The 22,275-nt window shown below is 36.4% G+C and overlaps 1 protein-coding gene across 9 annotated transcripts in view; it reads left to right on the top strand.

Annotated features, from left to right (window-relative positions):
• Positions 1-22,275, top strand: part of pcbp3 (poly(rC) binding protein 3) — a 71,342-nt gene that overhangs the window by 43,185 nt on the left and 5,882 nt on the right. For 3 of the 9 annotated variants that reach the window (XM_051906879.1, XM_051906878.1, XM_051906881.1), the window contains 11 exons: positions 6,794-6,960; positions 7,231-7,254; positions 7,345-7,377; positions 7,663-7,779; positions 9,239-9,370; positions 10,955-11,083; positions 13,710-13,853; positions 15,397-15,438; positions 18,339-18,417; positions 19,723-19,775; positions 22,000-22,169. In XM_051906879.1, coding sequence (XP_051762839.1) covers positions 6,886-6,960; positions 7,231-7,254; positions 7,345-7,377; positions 7,663-7,779; positions 9,239-9,370; positions 10,955-11,083; positions 13,710-13,853; positions 15,397-15,438; positions 18,339-18,417; positions 19,723-19,775; positions 22,000-22,169 — 998 coding nt within the window. In that variant the 5' untranslated portion in view covers positions 6,794-6,885. The remainder of the gene's footprint in view (positions 1-6,793; positions 6,961-7,230; positions 7,255-7,344; positions 7,378-7,662; positions 7,780-9,238; positions 9,371-10,954; positions 11,084-13,709; positions 13,854-15,396; positions 15,439-18,338; positions 18,418-19,722; positions 19,776-21,999; positions 22,170-22,275) is intronic. The other 6 variants (XM_051906880.1, XM_051906883.1, XM_051906885.1 and 3 more) reach the window with 3 other exon arrangements.

The raw sequence follows: 22,275 nt of genomic DNA, 5'->3' as shown, positions 1-22,275 counted from the left end.
AGGAAAACATTAAAAAGCATCATATGACCCCTTTAATTTTTGGATGAACTATCCCTTAAAGAAAGTTTAATTAATATTGAATGTGCGGTCACATGTATGTTTATTTAATAAAAATTTAGTCTGAACTGTTTTTTTTTTTTTTTTTTTTTTTATAACTAAACAACATAATTTCACAGATACCGTATAACACGTTTGGCTGTTGGTCATTTATATGAATTAAAATGAAACCGTATTGTGCTGCATTTGAAGCAAAGTGGAGAGAGATAGAAAAAGGAGCATTTTGGGAGCACTGCTTGACCAAGCGTAAAGCGTGATTAATTCAATAGGTACCACAGAGGAAGGGGCCAGAAGCTCTTTAGAGGAAGGGCTGACCCACTTTCTGTATCCTGCGCTTCAGCAAAGACTGAGCTTATCTACCACCGGGAAGATATCAGACTTATGATTAACATAAAATAGAATTAAAATGTGAAGTATTTCAATGGCTAATTTTTAATCTGCTCATACTTTTTTGAAAAGCATTGGAAATGTACCTGCTAAATACACACACTTCGACATCAAAAGAAAGTGGTTTAAAGGACACATGCCATTTAAGGTAACATTAGTGTGTTTATGCAGCCATTGCTTTTGCTCTGATGACTGCTGTAATCAGCCCACAGATGTAGCGTTCAGATGTCTGCTGAATTCTGCGGGCTGTTGTTCACCCGACCATGTGTTTGTTCTGTGTTTGGGTGTTTTTTGGGCACTTTTGACCCTGTGGACTTTTAGAAACTAAACACACTTTTCACACTTTCATTAGTTTATTTAATTTTTCTACTAACTATAACAGTGTATGCATGCCTCACATGATTCTGTATTTTTGTGATTTTATTTTTAATAAAAAAAATTTTTTTTGATAGAACTGTTTTTGTCTTGCTATAACTAATTTCATAGCTAGATGATGTATACTAAATGCACACAATTGAATATTTTCACAATTCTTGCTTATTTGGCAAAATTACTGAGGATGCACAATTTAAATATCACGCTAGTTATCTTTAACTTTTTATTTGTCTTTTTCTTAATCTTTCAAATGTCTCATATTGCATCTCAAGTTTTAGAGGCAAAATTGTTGGTTCAATCATTATTTGTGTACAAATTTATATAAATAATTGAAATGATTTGTTTCATATTCTGTTTTGTACGGAAGTTTGTTTCTGCCTCTGAATAAAAAATTAAAAAGGTAATTACCACTTTTTATCTCACAATTCTTTTTTTTCTCGCAATTGCGAGTTTACATCTCGCAATTCTGACTTTTTTTTTTTTTAAAGTCTTTTTTCCCCTCAGAAGTGGACTTTATAATTCGCAATTGTGACTTTATATCTCACAATTCTGAGAAAAGAAGTCAGAACTGCGAGATATAACTGGCAATTGTGCATAAAAAAAACTTTGTGAGGGGGGAAGAATTGTGAGGAAAAAAGTTAGAATTGTGAGGTGGAAAAAGTCAGTATTGGGAGGAAAAAGTCAGAATTGCGAGGAAAAAGATCAGAATTATGAGGAAAAAAGTCAGAATTGTGGGGGGGGGGAGTTAGTATTGTGAGGAAAAAGTCAGAATTGCAAGGAAAAAGATCAGAATTATGAGGAAAAAAGTCTTAATTGCGAGGTATAAACTCACAATTGCGAGAAATAAGTCAGAATTGTGAGTTTATATCTTTATATCTATTTTTCGCAATTGCGAGATTGTATCCCACAATTCTGACATTATAATTTTTAAGCTTATGAACAATGTCAAAACTATGGAAGCTTGTTTCCGCCACTAAATAAAAAAATAAAAAAGGTAATTGTGACTTTTTATCTCACAATTCTTGCAAAAATCTTTTAAATAAATGATGGTGTTGTAAAAAGTTTCCTAGACCATATTAAATGTGACCTTCATATGACAAAAATAATATTTGTGCATTTAAATCAACCCAGAGTCTGAAGAAACACTATTATGTCACCTCAAAATATACAAAGAAAGAAGCACTTTAAAAATGTAATCCTTCAGGCATTCGTAACGGTTCACTAAACATGATCATCTAGTAATAATATTCATGTTATTCAAGCAGCTTTTCATTGAAGCACCAGATATGGAGCATTAGCATCACATAAACGATAAGATTGCCTTTCCTCAATCCAAATTTAGTGTATGCGTAAAGTTGCCACAAGGTGTTAGCACCTCGCCCACAGCATCCATGTTGTTTGTTGTCTTACATGCTGATTTAATTAGATAAGATTTCATGCGGGGTTGAACTTGAAGGCATTTGAGATTTAAGTCATCTGAGGAGGATGAAGAACTACAACATTTACTGAGTCATGAGGAGAAGTGTAGAACATTGTTTGTTCTCTGTGACCAAGCACACACTGCAGCTAAATACAGTTGTCACTCCTCTTAATCCTGTTCTGTACGCACACGGGGATACCTGCAACATCTCCTTCAACAAATTCACGCCCGAAACTTCCAACCACGCTTACCCTGAACAATGTTTTCCTGATTTGTAATTTAAGGGATTTAAATGTGGTTGTCACTTGCAAAACATTGCATTGAGTTTGTGGTGTGTGTAAGTTTCTACACACTACGATAGAAAGTATTTAAATACAATGACAACGTAGAAGAAGAATAAAACATCAAGCGATTGCATTCAATCCAATTTACTTTGTAATTACTTTCCTTTTTTACATTATTTATTCTTTGAGTGAATTGCTACAGCATTTCTCTGAATCCATAAGGCCATTTTCACACACGTTTTCTTTTGATTTCTCTTGTGAAAAAAGTAGTACACATTAGCATACTTTTTAAAGTTACTTATTAGGGGTGTGATGAGACCGTTAACTCACAAGATGAGATGCAAGATTGAGTTCACGAGAACAAGACGAGACAAGATTTTTACACAGTATTTTTAAGAAATCCTCAATGATGAAATACATGACTAGAAAAAAAGTCTACAGGTGCGTTTGAAATGATTTAACTAATCATCCTGTAATGAAAGTCATTTCAGTTCTACTTTCTGAGTATGAATTATCATATGCAGTAAAAGACAACAATACTCAAGCACTGTAATGTTTTGCCACAAACTCAACTTGACTGGCTTCTCTCCTGTATTTCATATGAGTCTCTTCAGACCTTACTGTACATGATTTATGAGCTTCTACAACGTTTGACCTCCTAACTGAACTCCTTTCCACAAATTGATCATAGAAATAAAAACAGTATAAATAAAAATGAATAACACAGTTTTCTTTTAGTCTTATTAAGTGCAAACAATAAGTGCAACCATAATCAAAGTACTCTCTCAATATTCAAAGTGCAAATAGAGACCAAATTTTTCTTCAAGCATGATAAAGAGCTAAGAGATGGTTACAACTACATAGCCCAGCCTAAGATAGCTTTCATATTGGGAGATATTTGCATGCATCAAGGAGATGCTTTTACAATGCAGGGTACTGAAATCACGTTTGAATGTGCACTCGCATTTTACTTTCGCTTTCATGCGAAATCTGTGAATAGGGAGCGGCAGTGCTGAGTGCGCATTCTACAATACTACAATTCTACTCTGTTGTGTTGCGAATCCTTAGCCATGGTCTTGTCAGTCACTTACTCTCGTCACGTGACTCTGCAGCTCATGTTGTATGAGCTGGATGGAATTAAAGTGACCGTTATATAACTAAATGAAATGGTTTCTATAAAAAGCGAAATGAAAGTGGATGAGTAATGTAAACAGCGGTGGCATATTCTATCCTAATTTCACCCTCCCACTCCAGTCATGATAATATTGCAAGCTTTTTACCTTGTCGAGAAAACTCATCACATTTTAATCTCGCGAGATCTTGTGGCATGAGATCTCGTCACACCCCTATTATTTATTAAAGTACTTCATCCTTTAAAAGAATATACTTAAATGCTAACTGAATGTAATGTTTTCGGACACTAAATTGCAGTTGTTTTCTGCAATTAAATGAAATGTATTCTAGTTTAAATTTATATCAAATGTTATTAGTTGAAGTTACTTACTTGGGTCAAAAAGCACTCTTAAGTACATTTTTATATGTAATATATATGTAATTTATATGTATGTATATGTGTGTGTGTGTGTGTGTGTGTGTGTGTGTATATATTTGTATTTACACATAATGTAATGATAATTGTAATGATGTTGCAATTTAGTACATTTAAAATGTATTAGCTTATAATATCAAATACCACACTACAGTTAAAGTTATAATCAAGTACTTACATGTGCTTTAGTAATCAAAATAATTGTGCTTTGTTAAAGCTTGACAACATTAAAACATGATTATAAGTCAATACTTTGATTTTAAAGTACTTTGAAAAATGTGTGTACTTGTTTTTAAAAGTGTACTTAAGTGTTTACTTAGTCTTAAAAGTGAACTCTCTTTAAATGCACTTAACTTTTTGTTACATTAATATTAAAGTATCTGCAAGTATAGTTTTTAAAAAATATACTTTTAAAGTGCACATTTATTACCATTAAGAGCACTTCTTTTTCACAAGGTTTTCTCAGGTCAGGGGCTTCTTAAAATGGAGGACACCCATTTGTAAGAGTACAGGCTGGTTCACTTCTGTCCATTTGCTTTGTTGCTTCTGTGTGCTCTTAGCTCAGATTAGAATTTTCATGCAATCTGTGCTAAGCAGGAGATTTGCGGACAGCTGGCAGCTCATCTCATATACCCATGTGAATCTGTTCTTATCTTCCCTTTGCTTTCTCGATGCGTTTCTCTCACACATAACCCGAACATTTGTGTTCAAAACTTTGCTCCGCACATCTCATCCTCAAGCACGCATGCTATTTTTCTTTCATCGTGCTTTTTACAGTCACCATCATTCACTTTTTGCTCTCTCTTTATCCTGCGCTCCATTCGAAGGTCTGGCAGCTGCACTGGGACGGCTTAATGTTTCAATCTCTCAATCGTTGTCGATCCCCAGACCCACATGACGGCATAAATCACTGAAAAAGGGACAGGTCTGAAGCTGTGCGGAGGAGTTAGGATTTCCCCCTCCCTCACGAGAGTACAGACAGATACTCATTATAACCACTGAGGATGAGAAATCATCGGAGGGATCAGAGACCCAAAATACAGATTCGGATAAGCTGAATGTTATGAATTATTACGCAAAATGGAAAATAAGTTGTTTTATATGACCTTGTTTGTGGTAAACCCACAGAAATCTGCAGATTTATGTAGAATTGAACAGGCATTATGCTTCTTTTTTTTTATTAATTTACTTTTTTTATTTATTTTTTAATTCCATATTCTTAAATGGTTTTAAAATGTGTATATTTTTATTTCTCTTCCTCATAGCCATGAAAATTAGTTTTAATTGAATAGAATTGGTCCTTGGAATGTATAGAATTTTATTAATGACAGGTATGTTTTGCAGAAATCAATTACCGTCTTTGTCTACCCATAATATTATCATCAACATTGTGTTTGTGTTCTTGATTTTTGGGCACTGAATCTAAATCTTTTTTAACAAGAGTTTACTGAGATCAGTTTGGTTTTAACTCTATTGGTTTTGTTCACTTTGTAAGACATGTGTTTTCTCACACTGGCTTAATAGCCCATGAAGTATTGTGCTATAGCTAAAAGCCGAATGACCTCAGCGGCTATTAGATTTTGAAATTAATTTGAGATTACTGCCTGGCAACAAACATATTTAGTTTGATTACTTGTGAAGTGCTCCCTCTTGTGTTCAGACTATGAATATAAAAGGCTATTAATGATATGGCATTGTGGTGTTAAAGGAATTTTCCATATTCAATACAACTATGCTTACTGCATAAGGTTGATTTATCATGGAAAATAGATTGACTTGTAAGTCATTTAAAAAAAATGAAACACACAGTATATAAAATGTATATACTTAACATATGTTAACATACATTATGCTAGTGAGATGATAAAATTATATTCAGTCTTTGCAGGAATTACAATACAAGTTAAACTACAAGTTCGCATTTCTGTTTTTAAACTCTCTGGAATGGACTGTATACTTTTTACATTAACGTTTAACTGTAAAAAAAAAAAATGCAATTTTTTTATTTACACTATTGTTTAAGGACAGCAAGTGTTTTTTCAGTTTGTTTGTTTGTCTTTTTTAGAAATTAATAGCCTCCTATTATTCAGCATGGATGCATTGAATTGATCAGAGTGACAGTAAAGACTTTTTTTATATATAATTTTAAAGAAGATTTCTGTTTCAAAATGCTGTTCTTTCTATTCAACAAGATAAATGTATCAGGGTTTCCACAAAAATATTAAACAGCAGAAAAATGTTCAATGTTAATTAAAAGAACCGTTTCTTGAGCACCAAATCAGCATATTAGATTCATTTCTGAAGGATCATGTGACACTGAAGACTGGAGTAATGATGCTGAAAATTCAGCTTTGCCATCACAGGAATAAATTACATATTAAAATATATTCAAATAGAAAACAGTTGTTTTAAATTGTAAGAATATTTCACCATGCTATTTTTTTTTCTCTACTTTGATCAAATAAAGAGAGCATAAGAGACTTTTCAAAAACATTAAAAAATCTTACCGACCCCAAACTTTTGAACAGTAGTGTATTTATTTTAAACGAGTCGAGATTATTTTTTGTGACAATCACAAATGCTGAGCCTTTCAACAGAGGAACATTCCTTTAATTCCAAGCTTTCGTTCCTGAGCTGAGCCAAACATTCTGCAACCGTCTTCATTTGGAAGTCTTGGGCTCTTATGACACTTGTGAATTGTTATTCCATCCTCCCTTGCAGGTGACTGGTTGGCTGCTGAACCATCATTCTCGTCCTTCTCCTGGGGAATTCCTGTCACGTGACCATATTCCTGCTTCACCTCCACTCCTAGTATGGAACCCAACAAAGTCCAGTCAGAGGGCGGGCTGAATGTGACCCTGACCATCCGGCTTCTCATGCACGGCAAGGTAAGCTGAGCCCGCAGAGCAGTACAGAGAGAAGTGGATGGGGGTAGGTTGGTGATGTCACTGCAGAGTGTGCCTGAGGGATGTGTCCTCTCCTGACCCACTGTTTCAGGACAAGGTGAATCAGGGGTCGTCAGTACCAGTGACCATTTAGACTCGTTAAATCTCTGTAAACAAGGACTGAATATAAATAGCATTTTTGTGAGGAAATTTGTTCCAAAATGTTCTGTTTATGCTTGCAAAGATTTGATTTGTTTGTTTTTATTCCTGCAGGAAGTGGGAAGCATCATTGGAAAGGTATGTTAGATACAGACACTGTGTATTTGTGTGTGTGTGTACATGTTTTAAGCACTGAATCTAAATATTCAATTCTTATTTTTGCTACAGAAAGGGGAAACTGTGAAGAAGATGCGTGAAGAGGTATGTTTCTTTTCACTAATTTATTTTACCAAAACCCTCTTGTTCTGTTGAGATTGGCTTTGTTTTTCATGTTCATGAATTACAGCAACCTCACTGTTGTATGTCTAAATATAATAATAGTAATTTGAAATTTACATGTTATTTTCCCTGTTAAAATAAGATAGAGGAAAGTATTTTAAAATTGCACCTTTAAGTGTGTTTTTGAGCTATTAAAAGGGTATTGGAGTCTCTCAGACGGAGAAGAACAAGAACATGAGGGTTAACTTGACATTTGACATCTTACAGAGCGGTGCTCGCATCAACATCTCAGAAGGAAACTGTCCTGAGAGGATCGTCACCATCACTGGACCCACAGATGCCATCTTTAAGGCCTTCGCTATGATCGCGTACAAGTTTGAAGAGGTGCTGTCTTGAATACAATATTTGAAAATCTCACTTAACACAAACAAACCACTTTAACAAAACTTGACCAAAATGTTATTTGTCAATGTTAAAGGGTTAGTTCACCCAGAAATGAAAATTCTGTCACCCTCATGTTGTTCCACACCCGTAAGGCCTTCGTTCATCTTCGGAACACAAATTAAGATATTTTTGATAAAATCCGATGGCTCGGTGAGGCCTGCATTAACAGCAAGATAATTAACACTTTCAGATGCTCAGTAAGCTACTAAAGACATATTTAAAACAGTTCATGTGACTACAGTGGTTCAACCTTAATGTTATGAAGTGACGAGAATACTTTTTGTGCGCCAAAAAACAACAATATCTAGTGATGGCCGATTTCAAAACACTGCTTCATGAAGTTTCGAAGCTTTACGAATCTTTTCGGAGCATGTATCAAACTGCCAAAGTCATGTGAACCATTGAAATTTTGAAACATTTTGAAACACTTATGATGTAACAAAGCCTTGTTTACTGAAATCATGTGACTTTGGCAGTTTGATACATGCTCCAAACCACTGATTTGAAACAAAAGATTCGTAAAGCTTTGAAGCTTCATGAAGCAGTGTTTTGAAATCTCCCATCACTAGATATTGTTGAATAAAGTCATTATTTAGTTTTTTTTGGTGCACAGAAAGTATTCTCGTCGCTTCTTAACATTAAGGTTGAACCACTGTAGTCACATGAACTGTTTTAAATATGTCTTTAGTAGCTCTCTGGGCATTTGAAAATGTTAATTAACTTGCTATCAATGGAGGCCTCACTGAGCCATCGGATTTTATCAAAAATATCTTCATTTGTGTTCCGAAGATGAACGAAAGTCTTTTCTGGGTTTGGAACGACATGAGGGTGAGTAATAAATGACAGAATTTTCATTTTTGGGTGAACTAACCCTTTAATGGTACTGTATACACAGATTTTTAAAAGTTTTTGAAAATTTCTTATGCTCACAACATTTAGTTGATCAAAAAATACAGTTAAAACTGTAATATTGTATTAAGATTTAAAATAACTGTTTTCTATGTTAATATACTGTAAAATGTAAATGATTTGTGTCATGGCAAAGCTGAATTTTCAGCATCATTACTCCAGTCTTCAGTGTCACATGATCCTTCAGAAATCATTCTTATATGCTGATCAAGAAAGACTGGGTTTCAAAATTGGTAATACACATTTTTTAATAATCTGATAAAATTAACAGTACTTCATCTGTTTTGATATTCTTCTCTTTATATTTGGAACTTGATGGACACAAACCAAAAGATAAGATTAGTTTGGCTTCAATGCACAAACATCTTCACAAACAAACAAACAAACAAAAATTTCAACTGTGATTTCTGATTAGATTAGCTACATTGTTGTTGCAGCTATATTAAAGTTTTATTGCTTATTATGTAATTGTTTTCTGATATTTCTTCAGGATATAATCAACTCCATGAGCAACAGCCCAGCCACCAGTAAGCCCCCTGTCACTTTGCGCCTTGTGGTGCCCGCCAGTCAGTGCGGCTCCCTCATTGGCAAGGGAGGCTCAAAAATCAAAGAGATGAGAGAGGTACGAAACTGCCATTATTCTCACTTTCAGGTCAAGGATTGCCATTGAATTTACTAGCCTATGCAACTTTACCAAGCCCATCTTGTACTATAAATGGGCAATACTGTATGATAGGAGTCTTCAACCACAAAGCCACAAACCTCACAAGTATATACAAACATGTAAATATATTAATATGCCACCAAACACATGCTGTTATAGCCCAGACTAAGGGTATGTTCACACTTGGCATGCTTGGTTTGATTGAAACAAACCTTGGTGCGATTGCTCTGTTAGTGCGGTTCATTTGAATAACTGTGAACGCTCCCATCCGAACCCTGCTGCGCACACCAAACAAGCGGACCGAGACCCCTGAATAGATGGGTCTGCTTCCAAATGAACTCAGGTTGAATGAAATATGAAAGCAACACAGACCAAAGACATGTAAACAAACCAAAAACAGGACACAATGTCACAAGATGTGACCCTTAAAAGGACAGAATGCTCAAGCATACCTGTTTTTTCTCATCATAGTCATTATAGTTTGGTACAGGCATTGGAACCGCATCTCCTCGCAGCAGATCGACGCTTGTGTGTGTGACGGAGGGATTCCTGCCGCTGTTTTGACTCCTTTACACATTTTATAAGCTCTTCACGAGTTCTCAGCTGGTCAAAATACCATCATATGTAGGCTACGCACACACAACGAATGCATTTAGCCCAGAACACAGTATTGTTTTGGATGTTTGGTAAGTTCCGTCACTAAATATACGTCATAAAAGCCGAGCAATCAGGTTGTGAACGTATCCCTATGCCTTTAGGTTTGGTGTTAAAAATGCCATTGTGAACGCTATGCAGACCAGGACTAAATGTGTTTTTTTTTGGTCCAGACCAAGTGAACAGAACTAAAAGTGTGAACACACCCTAAAAAGGCAGTTGTGACCCTGGACCACAAAACCAGTCATAAGTTGCACGGGTATATTTGTAGCAATAGCCAACAATACATTGTAGGGGTCAAAATGATTGATTTTTCTTTTATGCCAAAAATCATTAGCATATTCAGTAAAGATCATGTTCCATGAAGATATTTTGTAAATTTCCTACCATAAATATATCAAAAATGTATTTTTGTGAGTGGATATGCATTGCAAAGGACTTAATGGACAACTTTAGAGGCGATTTTCTCAATATTTTGCTATTTTTGCACCCTCAGATTCCAGATTTTCAAATAGTTGTATCTTGGCCAAATATTGTCCTATCCTAACAAACCATTTAAAAAAATTGACCCTTATGACTGGTTTTGTCGTCCAGGGTCACAATTTTTTAGTCCTTTGTCTAAAAAAGGTTGAAGACCCCTGCTGTATGGAAATCATGACAGTGCTGATTATGTATGTTCTTGTCTTTTAAATGACTTCAATGGAAACATATGCTTGCATGCAGATGGCAACATTTGTCCCAGTGTTCCCCTGAGAGCTGTGTGGTCTCAGAGCTGATCACACCATTATCAGCAGTGGATGCTCTGAATCTCTCTCTCTCTCTCTCTCTCTCTCTCTCTCTCTCTCTCTCTCTCTCTCTCTCTCCTCTCCTCTCCCTCTCCCTCTCCAGTCCACAGGAGCTCAGGTTCAGGTAGCAGGGGACATGCTGCCTAACTCCACAGAGCGCGCAGTGACAATCTCCGGCACCCCGGAAGCCATCATCCAGTGTGTCAAACAAATATGTGTGGTCATGCTGGAGGTACAGTATTGAACAGTATTGTTCAAGGGATAGTTCACCCAAAATGAAAATTGTCATTCTATACTCCCCCCAAATAGCATTTAAAACCCATGTGACATTCTTTACACTGTTGAACACAAAAGCTCAAAATGGACAGAAAAGCACTATAAAATTTTCATTGAAGTAGTCCTTTCGATTTCTAAAGCTATATGACTGAAATTTAAATTTGGCATGAAATGAAAATGTTTTCTAAATGCATGTTATTGATCTTTTGGGAACTATTCATCCACGCATGTTGTTTTTTTCCAATTTGGCATTAAATGGAAGTTGCGATAGTCTTTTCTTCCCTATTGTGATGTACAGTATATCTGAGTGAAACGGCTTCTCGAACAAGAAAAAATGTAGGGCGGGACATGATTTTGTCAATCGGGAATTGCTATTGCTGTGATCTCATTTGAATGACAGGTTGTTCCGCCCTCACGCCAGTGAACGCGTCATCGGAGAAGAGAAGAGATGTTGTTGTAAGAGAGAGGGGAAGTTATTTTAATTAAAGATTATGAGGGCACTTTTATAATAAATACTGCAATATTCCAGAAAAAAATAAGAATTGTCCAATTTGATTTTATGTCATAGCTCGATTGTCTGGTGAAACGTGAGACTACTTTCTCGGGTAACATATGGTGCCTTAGACCACTTAAACCCTGCAGTTGTATTGACTGCAAGCTCACTGCCTCTATCAACAACCAATGGATTGAACCAAGTCCTTGCCCTACATTTTTTCCTTTTTCGAAAAATCTGTTTCACTCAAATGTGCGTCACAATATGGAAGGAAAGATCACTGCTGTCATTGCTACCATTTTATCATAACTTTAAGTGGCTATTTACTGAAATAGCCATCTTTTTTGCCTTTATGCCCAAGCTGTTGTTTGCGTTGATATCTAATTCATGAACAAATTGTTCTTTTCAGTTAGATCTTTTAAATTAATTGTTTGATCAAGTTCACTAGTTGACTTTAAAATTCTTGGATATGGTGCATGAGTCATTTGTCATTTGTATTTTTATGATACAAAACGATGGTTTTGCATCCTTTTTAAACCTTTAGTCCTGATTCATTGTAATTGCATGGAACAGAGCAACCAGTACATACAGTGGAGCATTTTCCTTTTGTGTTCCACAGAAGAAAGTCCAATTTGGAACAACTTGAGGCTGAGTAACAAATGAATTTTCTTTTTTGGAGGAGTGAAATCCATTTATTATGACAATAACAATGGGTGGATTCACAACCATACACACAGCCACACTCCATTACAGCCACTCTGCCAAAGAGAGACTACATTGTTTTACTTGTGATTAATGAGAAACACAAAGCATCCGTTGGCTTTCTTTCGCCATCTCGGTTTATTGATTTAAATGTTATTCTTATCCACCAATGACGTGCAGGGCTGATTTCCTGCTGAGGTGAATTGTGCTCTGATTGGGTGCTATCGAATGATTTTCATTCTTCGCTTGTACAGACACAGACATATTTCTAACGTAATCAGATCGCCTGGGAATTTACAACAGGTACTCTTATCCTTTGTGGGTAGATGAAATTTTAGGGCTATTTTTTTATCTTTACAAATGTGCAGTATACAGAACACTGCAGTTATTATTGTACCCAAAATTCACTGTGCTTGATTTGAGCTTATATTTCCAGTGTGACAAATAAATGGGAAATAATATCAGCCATGGATTTTAACATAAAAATGCAAAAAAAAAAAATTTTTTTTTTTTAAACATAACTAGACTCAGTGAAGTAAGCATGCAATGTGATGAGGTCATATGGCTACAATGTAGCGTACCACTATATTAAACATTTATGATGGAATAATGCTACATATTAACTTAATACATTGTATACTGCCTACTCTTATGTAGAGAGTCTTAAAGGGTTAGTTCACCCAAAAATGAAAATTCTGTCATTAATTACTCACCCTCATGTCGATCCAAACCCGTAACACTTTCGTTCATCTTCAGAACACAAATGAAGATCTTTCAAATGAAGATTTCTGTCCCTCCATAGACAGCTACACAACTACCACTTTGACGCTTCAAAAAGTTCATAAAGAACTTGTAAAACTAATCAGATTTCATCAAAAATATCTTCATTTGCGTTCTGAAGATGAACGAAAGTCTTATGGGTTTGGAACAACATGAGGGTGAGTAATTACAGACAGAATATTCATTTTTGAGTGAACTAACCTTTAAGTACTTTTTGTAGAGTAGACAGTTGAGGTTCAACAACACAGCCTAGCGCAGGGGTGTTCAAACTTGGTCCTGGAGGGCCACTGTCCTGCAGAGTTTATCTCCAGCTTGCCTCAACACACCTGCCTAGAAGTTTCTAGTATGCTTAGTAAGACCTTGACTAGCTGCTTTAGGTGTGTTTAATTGGGGTTGGAGCTGAACTCTACAGGACAGTGGCCCTCCAGGAGCAGGATTGGACACCCCTGGCCTAGCAAATTGGACATCCCTAGCGTTGAGGTCTCACAACATGCCTGACTTTGTTTTTGTACAACTTTACCACATAAACGCTCCACCACGCACACCTGTCTGCACCTGTCTCCTGGTCTAATGCTGTTTCTGCCTCTTACCTCTTCCCCTCTCCTAGTCCCCACCGAAAGGTGCCACCATTCCCTACCGCCCAAAGCCCGCCTCCACCCCCGTCATTTTTTCAGGTGGCCAGGTAAGAGCCGACCCGCTGGCGGCGTCCGCAGCCAACCTCAGCCTTTTACTGCAGCACCAGCCACTGCCTGTTAGTTCACTCAGGTTTTCTCACCTTCTCACTCGCATGTTGTCACACCATCCTGACCAGGGAAATGCTTGCAGAGAGGAAGGAGCTTTAGATTGTGAATGAGAGCTCAAAGCGGTCCTCAGTGGGCTCTGCTCTTCTGCCATCACATATTTTAGTCTTCTACTGCCATCCAGCAAATATGGAAATGAAATGAAATGCACATTTTTGTGTTTTTGTCTTTCTGATGCAGTTATGCATTGTAAGAGCTCTTGGAAGGTGCTCAAAGTTTAGTTCACTTTAAAATCACTTTGTAAGTTACTTTGCATTTGTGTGTAACTATGTGCATTTTGAACTCGAGTGCTTTGGTTTCACTTCATTTTCATATTCCAGACATTTCACCCATATTACTATACAAAGTTTGGAATGAGGCACATATTGAAAAAGTGAAAAACTGTAACATGTTGGGCCGCTCTTACACTCTTCAGGAAATCAACATACAGATGCCTTATAGTGGTCTCTGCAGATTAAACTGGGCAAGAAAGAAAGTATTCCACCATTTGATATATACAAAATTGCACACTTCATCTTTACATGGCAATGAATGCATTTTGGCTCTTTTGAGTGCATTTTAATTCTAGCACGACTGTTCACTCTTATTGCAAAATAAACTCCTCCCTCTCAGAGCAAATATCATATCCTTTTAATATTTTCAAAGCTTGAGGTGTAACATCACTAGAAACTCTGAATGACCTGGATTTGCATTATTTTGAGATTCCAATAAAACTTGAAATGTCAAGTTATAAATATTAAATGGATATGCTATCAAAAGTCATCCCAACTCATTCGCTAACCAACACAAAATACAATTTGTTTGTAATTTTTTTTCCCACTAATCTAACATTCCATTGATGAATAATAATAATATCCTTTAACAAAGCTCTCAACATCTTTTTAACATAACTCATTCACGGGCACTTCATCCAACATGACCGTAGATGCCACATCACGGCTTTTCCATGAAATACAACATGATTATCAGTGTGACACTTTAAATTGAAATTCTCTGGAACATGTACAGGAAATGAAGTCATTTTTGATACTAATACTAGCTGATATGAGGTTAAAATTTTTGTGTACTTTCTTAAATAGAAAACTTGAAGGATGTTATATATTCATCTATTCAAATGGTTCAGAAATTGATTTGATTTTATTGTTGGGTATATTTACCCAAACAAGGAATGTTTTTATCTGTTATTATTTGCAGTCAGTATAAAATATATTTCAAGCATAGATAAGAAAAGCTAGGAGTGTTGTAAATGTGTGTGGAGAAGCCTCTATTATTTAAGGCGCTGACTATTATTACTGTATAACTACCCATAAAATTATTCACGCAAAATATAAAAGAAAATTTCATCTTTTGAAGCCAAATGTTTCTGTAAATTATTAATAGGTCCTTTAGCGGTTATGAATCAGTTAGTTCTTGTGTTTAATGGGCCCTGCAGCCTTGTGAAAATGTTGATTCGATTTTTCTTCTCTTTTTTTTCCCCCCTCTCCGTCTTCACAGGCTTACACAATTCAGGGACAATATGCCATTCCACACCCAGATGTGAGTCCCCAGCCATCCACCCCCTTCCCCCCAGCACCGTCAGCAGTCTGCATGGCTATGTAGTTTTCAGTGTGGACCTCTCTATTAATATTAAGCAGTAATATTAATATGAAGTTTCTGATGTGTAATTTTTGTCGCATTACAATCTGAAAATGTTCTCAACTTCAGCCCTCCGAAATGTAAACCGAACTTCTAAGGACTTGGCCTGTTGGAGGAAATGACACTGTTTGTCATTTTCTAAATGGTCCGCATAGAATTACATATGAGACTCGTAACGCTAATTCAAAAGTGATGTGGATACCTAATCCAGTGGTTCGCAAACTTTTCAAACCATCATGAACCACTTATCATTTTTTCATCTATTTTTTTTTTTTTCATCATTAAGCAAATCAGCATTTCTGTGAGAAATATAATACCGCCTAAAACTACAGTTGTAGTTTTGTCAAAGGACGAAAAGGCATCATTTGTTTACAGAGAAACAAATCCTCTGTCAGACTTATTACATTATTGATAGAAGTATCAAAACAAGGCGAACAGAATTATATCTCTCTTTTTTCTTGATTATCATTCTATTTTTAGCATACGCAGCCTGAGAATGATCATCACTTTATGTGTTTTTACATGCACAAAGCTGCATTGAAATTGTACACTACCATTCAAAAGTTTGGGGTCAGCAAGATTTTATTTAGAAAGAAAGTTTCAATAAATTGATCAAAAGATGACAGTAAAGATATTTAGGGTCCTATCATACACCCAGCGCAATGCGACGCTAGGCGCGACACAAGTGTTTTTTACTAGTTTCAGTCTGACGCAGTTATCATTTTCATGTTCAGCGCCCACATTGTTTAAATAGCGAATGAACTCGCGCCCATCTGTTCACCCATGGGCGTGCTGGTCTGAAAGCGAGGTGTGTTCAGGTGCATTGTTGGCGTGTTGCTATTTTGAGACGACTGAAATAGATTGCGCCATTGACCAACTGAAACCTTCTCTAAAGTCAATGGCGCAGTATTTTTTTGTTTGTTTAAGGGTGCGTCAGTAATATGCACCTATAGGTGGGTGCACAATGCACGTACACTCTGCTTGTTACACACACAGGGACGGGCAGCAGCACACAAACATGCCAAATATTAAAAATAAAAGAATTACAATGTAAAAGATTATTATTGTGTGCCTACATGTCATAATGGATAGTCACTGCATGTATCAGAATTACCTATTTGCAGTAATGACGAATAAAATTGGCTAATTATTTGACCAGTCGTGGCAATACACACGTATATTTAAACTAACTCGTCAGGTTGAGGATGTCTATATTCCGTCATGTAAATACTGTAGAAATCAAGCGCACCTGGCTTTTAAAGGGAATGGGAGATGACACTGATTGGTTTATTGCACGTTACTCCCAAAACACACCCATGACTCATTAAGAGATTAGGTACAACCCTTTTGGACCATTTTTTCTGCTGTTAAACTAGCAAAAGTGGATTCAGACATGTCCTAAGTGCACCTGCACCATGCGCTTCAGACCATGCACTTAGATCATTAAAATAAGGCCCTTAGAATGTTACAAAATTCATTTCAAATAAATTCTGTTCTTTTGAACTTTCTATTCATCAAAGAATCCTGAACAAACTATCATGGTTTCTACAAAAATATTAGGCAGCAAAACTGTTTTCAACATTTCTTAAGCATCAAATCAGCATATTGGAATGATTTCTGATCAAATAAACGCTACCTTGGTGAGCATAAGAGACTTCTTTCAAAAACATTTAAAAACTCTTACAGCCCTCAAACCTTTGAATGGTAGTGTAGATAGGAAATGTATTTTCTACCTACAACACCAAAATTACAGATCCCAGTTTGAGAACCACTGACCTTTTCAAATTGGAATCTTGGTCATTCTTTAATCCTGATAGTTGTGTTTTCCTCACTGATAATCTGAATGAATGTCTTTCAGAGAGAAGGAGAGATGCTGTGTGTTAGTCCTTTTCATTTAAGATTGGCAGTGATTGATGCTTAGAGATGCTTCAGCTGACACTGCAATAACTCAAGTAGAGGTTGGACATCCCTTTCAACCTCCTTTAAACTCAGATTTAGGGGATGTACACAACAACACCCAGTGCAAGTCTGCTCTGGTTCAAAGACTGTTTATAAAGGAGGCTTGTGTGTCCTCTGAAGGTTGCCCAAGCACTTACATGTTCATATCTCTGATAAATAACGGTTCACTCGTAGTTCAGGCGCATGTCTTAAGGACAAATTATTCTTGGTAATAACGTCACCTTCTAATGCATTTATACTCTTCTGAGATGCTCAGGTTACATAAAATCACAAACTAAACTCACAAGGATATTTAGTGCCTATAATCGAAATGACTTTTGTGCTAGAGTCCGATTGACCTTTCGTTAAGCTCCGCCCCCTTGGTTACTGTTGCTCAATCAGGCAAGCTTTACAGAATGCCCAATAAGAATTAATTTGGACATTTCTGTGAATAGCACCATTTTCAATAAAATGTGGTCATAAAGTAGTAAATAATATTAAAATATAAAATATTTTGTGGTCTGACATTGCTAAGCATTTTAACAAGTCTTTTTTTTTTTTTTTTTTTTAAGTGAAAAAAAAAAAAACAGTAATATGATTAATTGGAAAGGGCTACATTTATAAATCATAATTTAAGGCGGGGCTTAGCAAAGGTCAGTTAGCGATCAGATCAGGTCAAGGCCAGGCCAAGTCCTACTAAAGTTTCAATCTCTTCAGCTTTCTCTTTTGCTCTTCTTCCACCACAGTGTGTCATGGCTTCTTATCCTCTTTGTCTCTTTGTTCTAGTTTAGTTTCTTGATTTCTTGGTGTGACCTGTCTTATAACAATAACCTCTTAGCTCTACTGTCCCTCCAAACCCTCAGCAGTTGACCAAGCTCCACCAGTTGGCTATGCAGCAAACCCCCTTTACCCCCCTCGGACAGACCACCCCTGCTTTCCCTGGTACGTACCCACGAGCCCTTTTGAAGTTTCCTTCTCTTTGTACCTGTAGAGACGCTCTCTTTGTCTTTCTCTCTCTCTCTTTCCTTCTCGTTCCATGTCAAGCATCATGACATGCCCGTGGTGGTTGCTCTTCACTTTGTCAAATTTTTTTTTGTTTACTTATTTTTTGGGGGGTGGTGTTTGTTTAAAAATGAATGTTACTGCTTTTTGTTTTGTCTCGTTTTGTTTTGTCTTGTGTTTTTTCTTTGGTCTTGTTTTCTTTTGTCTTGTTTTGTTTTGTTTAATTTTTTCTTTGGTCTTGTTTTCTTTTATCTTGTTTTCGTTTCTTTTTTTGTCTTTTTTTGTTTACTTTTGTTATGTTTGGCTTGGTCAGTGTTTTATTTTATTTGGCTAGTATTTTATTTTATTTGTTAGTGTTTAATTTTTTTTTTTTTTTTATTAAACAATACATCCATTAATTGTTTCATTCTTGCTACCCACAATTTATTTATTTTCTAATTTTTTTATTTTTATTTTTCTATTTATTTTCTAACTTCAGGGTTAACTTTGGGGGAAAAAGCTTAGTCATAAATGTCAGAAAATTACATCTCCCTGTTATACTAAAGCAACTTGCATTGTTGTTGTTTTGTTTTATTTATTTATTTATTTATTTTTTGTCAATTTTTTCTGAAGCACCTTATCCTGTTTTGCTAAGACCCGGGATGCAAGATAGTGATGTTTTGCTGCTTATGCAACATTGTCACGTACAGGGGACTAATGGTGTAGAATTTTGTGCTTGAAAGAAATTACCAGTAGCACAAAAAGTGTTCTTTCCTGCCCTTCAGAAGCTGGTGTAAGAGAACCATATCAGTGTTTTGATTTTACAGACCACAACACATCTTCCATCAAGCCATTCATTACGTATTCATCTTGATAAACACTGTCTTAGCTCAGTTTAAAGCAGTTACTAAGGGCAAACCCAATGCCATACACTTGAGTATAACATGCCTTGCTATTCACACACACAGTATATCACACACATATCAAATATATGTTTGTGTCAGACCAAGGACATACTGTAGGAAACTTAGCTTTGACAGATGACAAGATGTGAGAACCGCTAGAGATATTTATGGTGGTTTAAGGTGAAAAAAGGCCTTCATAAAAAGCCTCTGGAGGACTAAGAGTTTCTCGCACTCTGCACCTGGTCCATTAAGGTCACCAGTCTTCTAAAGCTCACACTCAGTGTTGACGCCATCATGAGTGTGTATGCAGTGCTGTTTATCCTAGGCTGTCTCTCGAGCTTCCTTCTGCTCTCTGATCCAGGTCTGGATGCCAGTCCCCCGGCCAGTACTCATGAACTCACCATTCCCAATGATGTGAGTATAAAGATTCATGCTCAGTTTTGACTATCAGTCCCTTGTCAGAAAATCCTAAAAATAATTTTTCATAACTGAAGACAGAAATGAGTCCATGTCAGGGTCTTTCAAGAACAAATCTACATCAAGTCTCAAGGTTTTTAAAGCAACACAATGTAGTTTTTTTCGACCTTAAAATAATGTCTCTAAAATTATTTCAGTGGTAGAACAACTCTTAACCGAACAAATTCTACTGCCGCTGCTACCTGAGCAGCCTCCTAGCGGCTACAACCACACTCTGAAAGTTTCGTGTTCGGGTCGGTACACACAACCCTGCCCATCCCCTGCCAGCGGAAGAGTGCAACCTGATTTACAGCATACGTCACATATTTTACACATGAGTGGAGTTAGCCAAAAGCTAACTATAAGACGGAAACGATCTAATATGCAAGTCTCAAAACCATGCGGACATTTTATTCTATTATACAAATTACACCCTTTGCAAACAATGCTACATACGAACTATGCGAGCATAAAAAAAAAAAAAAAAAAATAGGCTAACATACTACCGTTCTTTTTGTCATTTCTCTTTTTGTCAATTCTGGAGTAACAATAACAATGTCAATTCTGGAGTAACAATAAATAAAACTATGTAATGATATTTGTAGAACATACTGTAACACGGGCTACTTTACCTGGTCGGTGGACATGGTTTCCAAACGAGGTTTCTATATTTGCCGGTTCCGTCAGCTTAGTCAACAAATTCACGTGTATTGCGCTGCCAACGGGGAACCTTATACAGCGACAGTATTTACGCCACTGGTAACAGACAATTGCGCTTATCAACCACATGGGGGAACCGTGAGCCAATGTTCCATGGTGTTGCTTGAAGTCTGAAAATCCCTTTTAAAAATAGGTTTGTACATGTACCGACGTACACAAAAGTTTGGGGTCGGTATGATTTTTAAAATGTTTTTCAAAGAAGTCTCTTATGCTTACTAAGGCTGCATTTATTTGATCAAAAAACAGTAAAACAGTATTATTGTGAAATATTACAATTTAAAATAGCTGTTTTCTACTTATAGAAAATATACTTATATACTTTTCTACTTATCTACTAATATATTTTAAAATATATTTTTCAGGATTCTTTGATGAATAGAAAGTTCAAAAGAACAGCATTTATTTGAAATGGGTATCTTTTGTAACATTAGAAATGTCTTTACTCTCTTTTTTTTTTTTTTTTTTTTTCAATTTAATGCATCTTTGCTGAATAAAAGTATTATTTCTTTCAAAAGAAGATCCCAAACTTTTGAATGGTAGTATAAGTGTGACTCGATTCTATGTTTCAGACTTGAGTTTCCATCTCTAGTTTATCCAGTTGGATTAAATTTGATTCTTCAATCCCATTAAAGGTGGGGTAAGCCATTTTTCAAAACCGCTGTTGGACATTGTTGATATTCGAAATCAACCCAAACAAACCCACCCCTCTCTTCATTGCTCTGCCTCCACAACTCACCCTCCAATCCTAACCACCCAACAAGTTACTTACAACAAAAGGAGCAACGAAAAATAAAGCGCAGATGATGAACAAACGACAAGGAAGCACAAAAAAATGTACGTGTAGTACACAAATGTAAATACAAACAAGAGTTTGTTGTTAGTCGCCAACAGCACAGCAGCTCCAGACAATCAATGACACTCAAACCCAGTGTTACGGAATCAAAGCAGCCTCTTTGTCTGTTTTCAGGCCTTCCCGCTTAGCTCTCTCCAGCGCTGGAAAGCTTTTCTAATATTAACGCGTGTCCTAAAGTGCTTGCCCAGTCATAAACCTTCATTCCAGTGATATTCTTTTGAGCTCTTTTGTACTGTCTCTCATCTCTCTTTCTGCAGTTTTTCTTCAAATCTCCCTCTTGCTCGTTCTGTCTCTTCGACCGTCATACGCCCCCTAATGCTGATTGGTTATACGTTTGTTGTTGGTGTCGGCCCGACTAACTTCCAAACAGTGTTTTTTAAAAAAGACTTACCCCACCTTTAAGTCCGCTTCCAAATTATTAGAAAAATTCAAATTGCATTCCTAGGATTTTTTGACATGGGTTATCTGACTGTCTCCAGCATACCTACCTACTATACTCAAATATTCTGTTGTGAATAATACAAAACGGATCATACTTTCTGTAACATGAAGAAACGAAACTGATTTTCTTTTGACAGTCTTTTAAGAACCTTTGCGCTTTCTTCCCAGCTAATAGGCTGCATAATCGGGCGCCAGGGAACCAAAATCAACGAGATCCGTCAGATGTCTGGAGCGCAGATCAAAATAGCTAATGCCATGGAAGGGTCATCAGAGCGCCAGATCACCATTACAGGAACCCCCGCCAACATCAGCCTTGCCCAGTACCTCATCAACGCAAGGTGAGCCCATCAACGTTTCACAAAAGTGTTGCCATTTTCTTCCAAACTGCAGTAACCTAACTTTTTTTAATGGCCTCATGCTGTTCTAACTCAACACAGTTTCTTA

The sequence above is a fragment of the Ctenopharyngodon idella genome, chromosome 9 (genome assembly GCF_019924925.1).
Source record: "Ctenopharyngodon idella isolate HZGC_01 chromosome 9, HZGC01, whole genome shotgun sequence".
In the NCBI taxonomy this organism is placed as follows: domain Eukaryota; kingdom Metazoa; phylum Chordata; class Actinopteri; order Cypriniformes; family Xenocyprididae; genus Ctenopharyngodon; species Ctenopharyngodon idella.
Note: the sequence above shows the minus strand (reverse complement) of the source record. Positions and strands in the feature narration are given on the sequence as shown.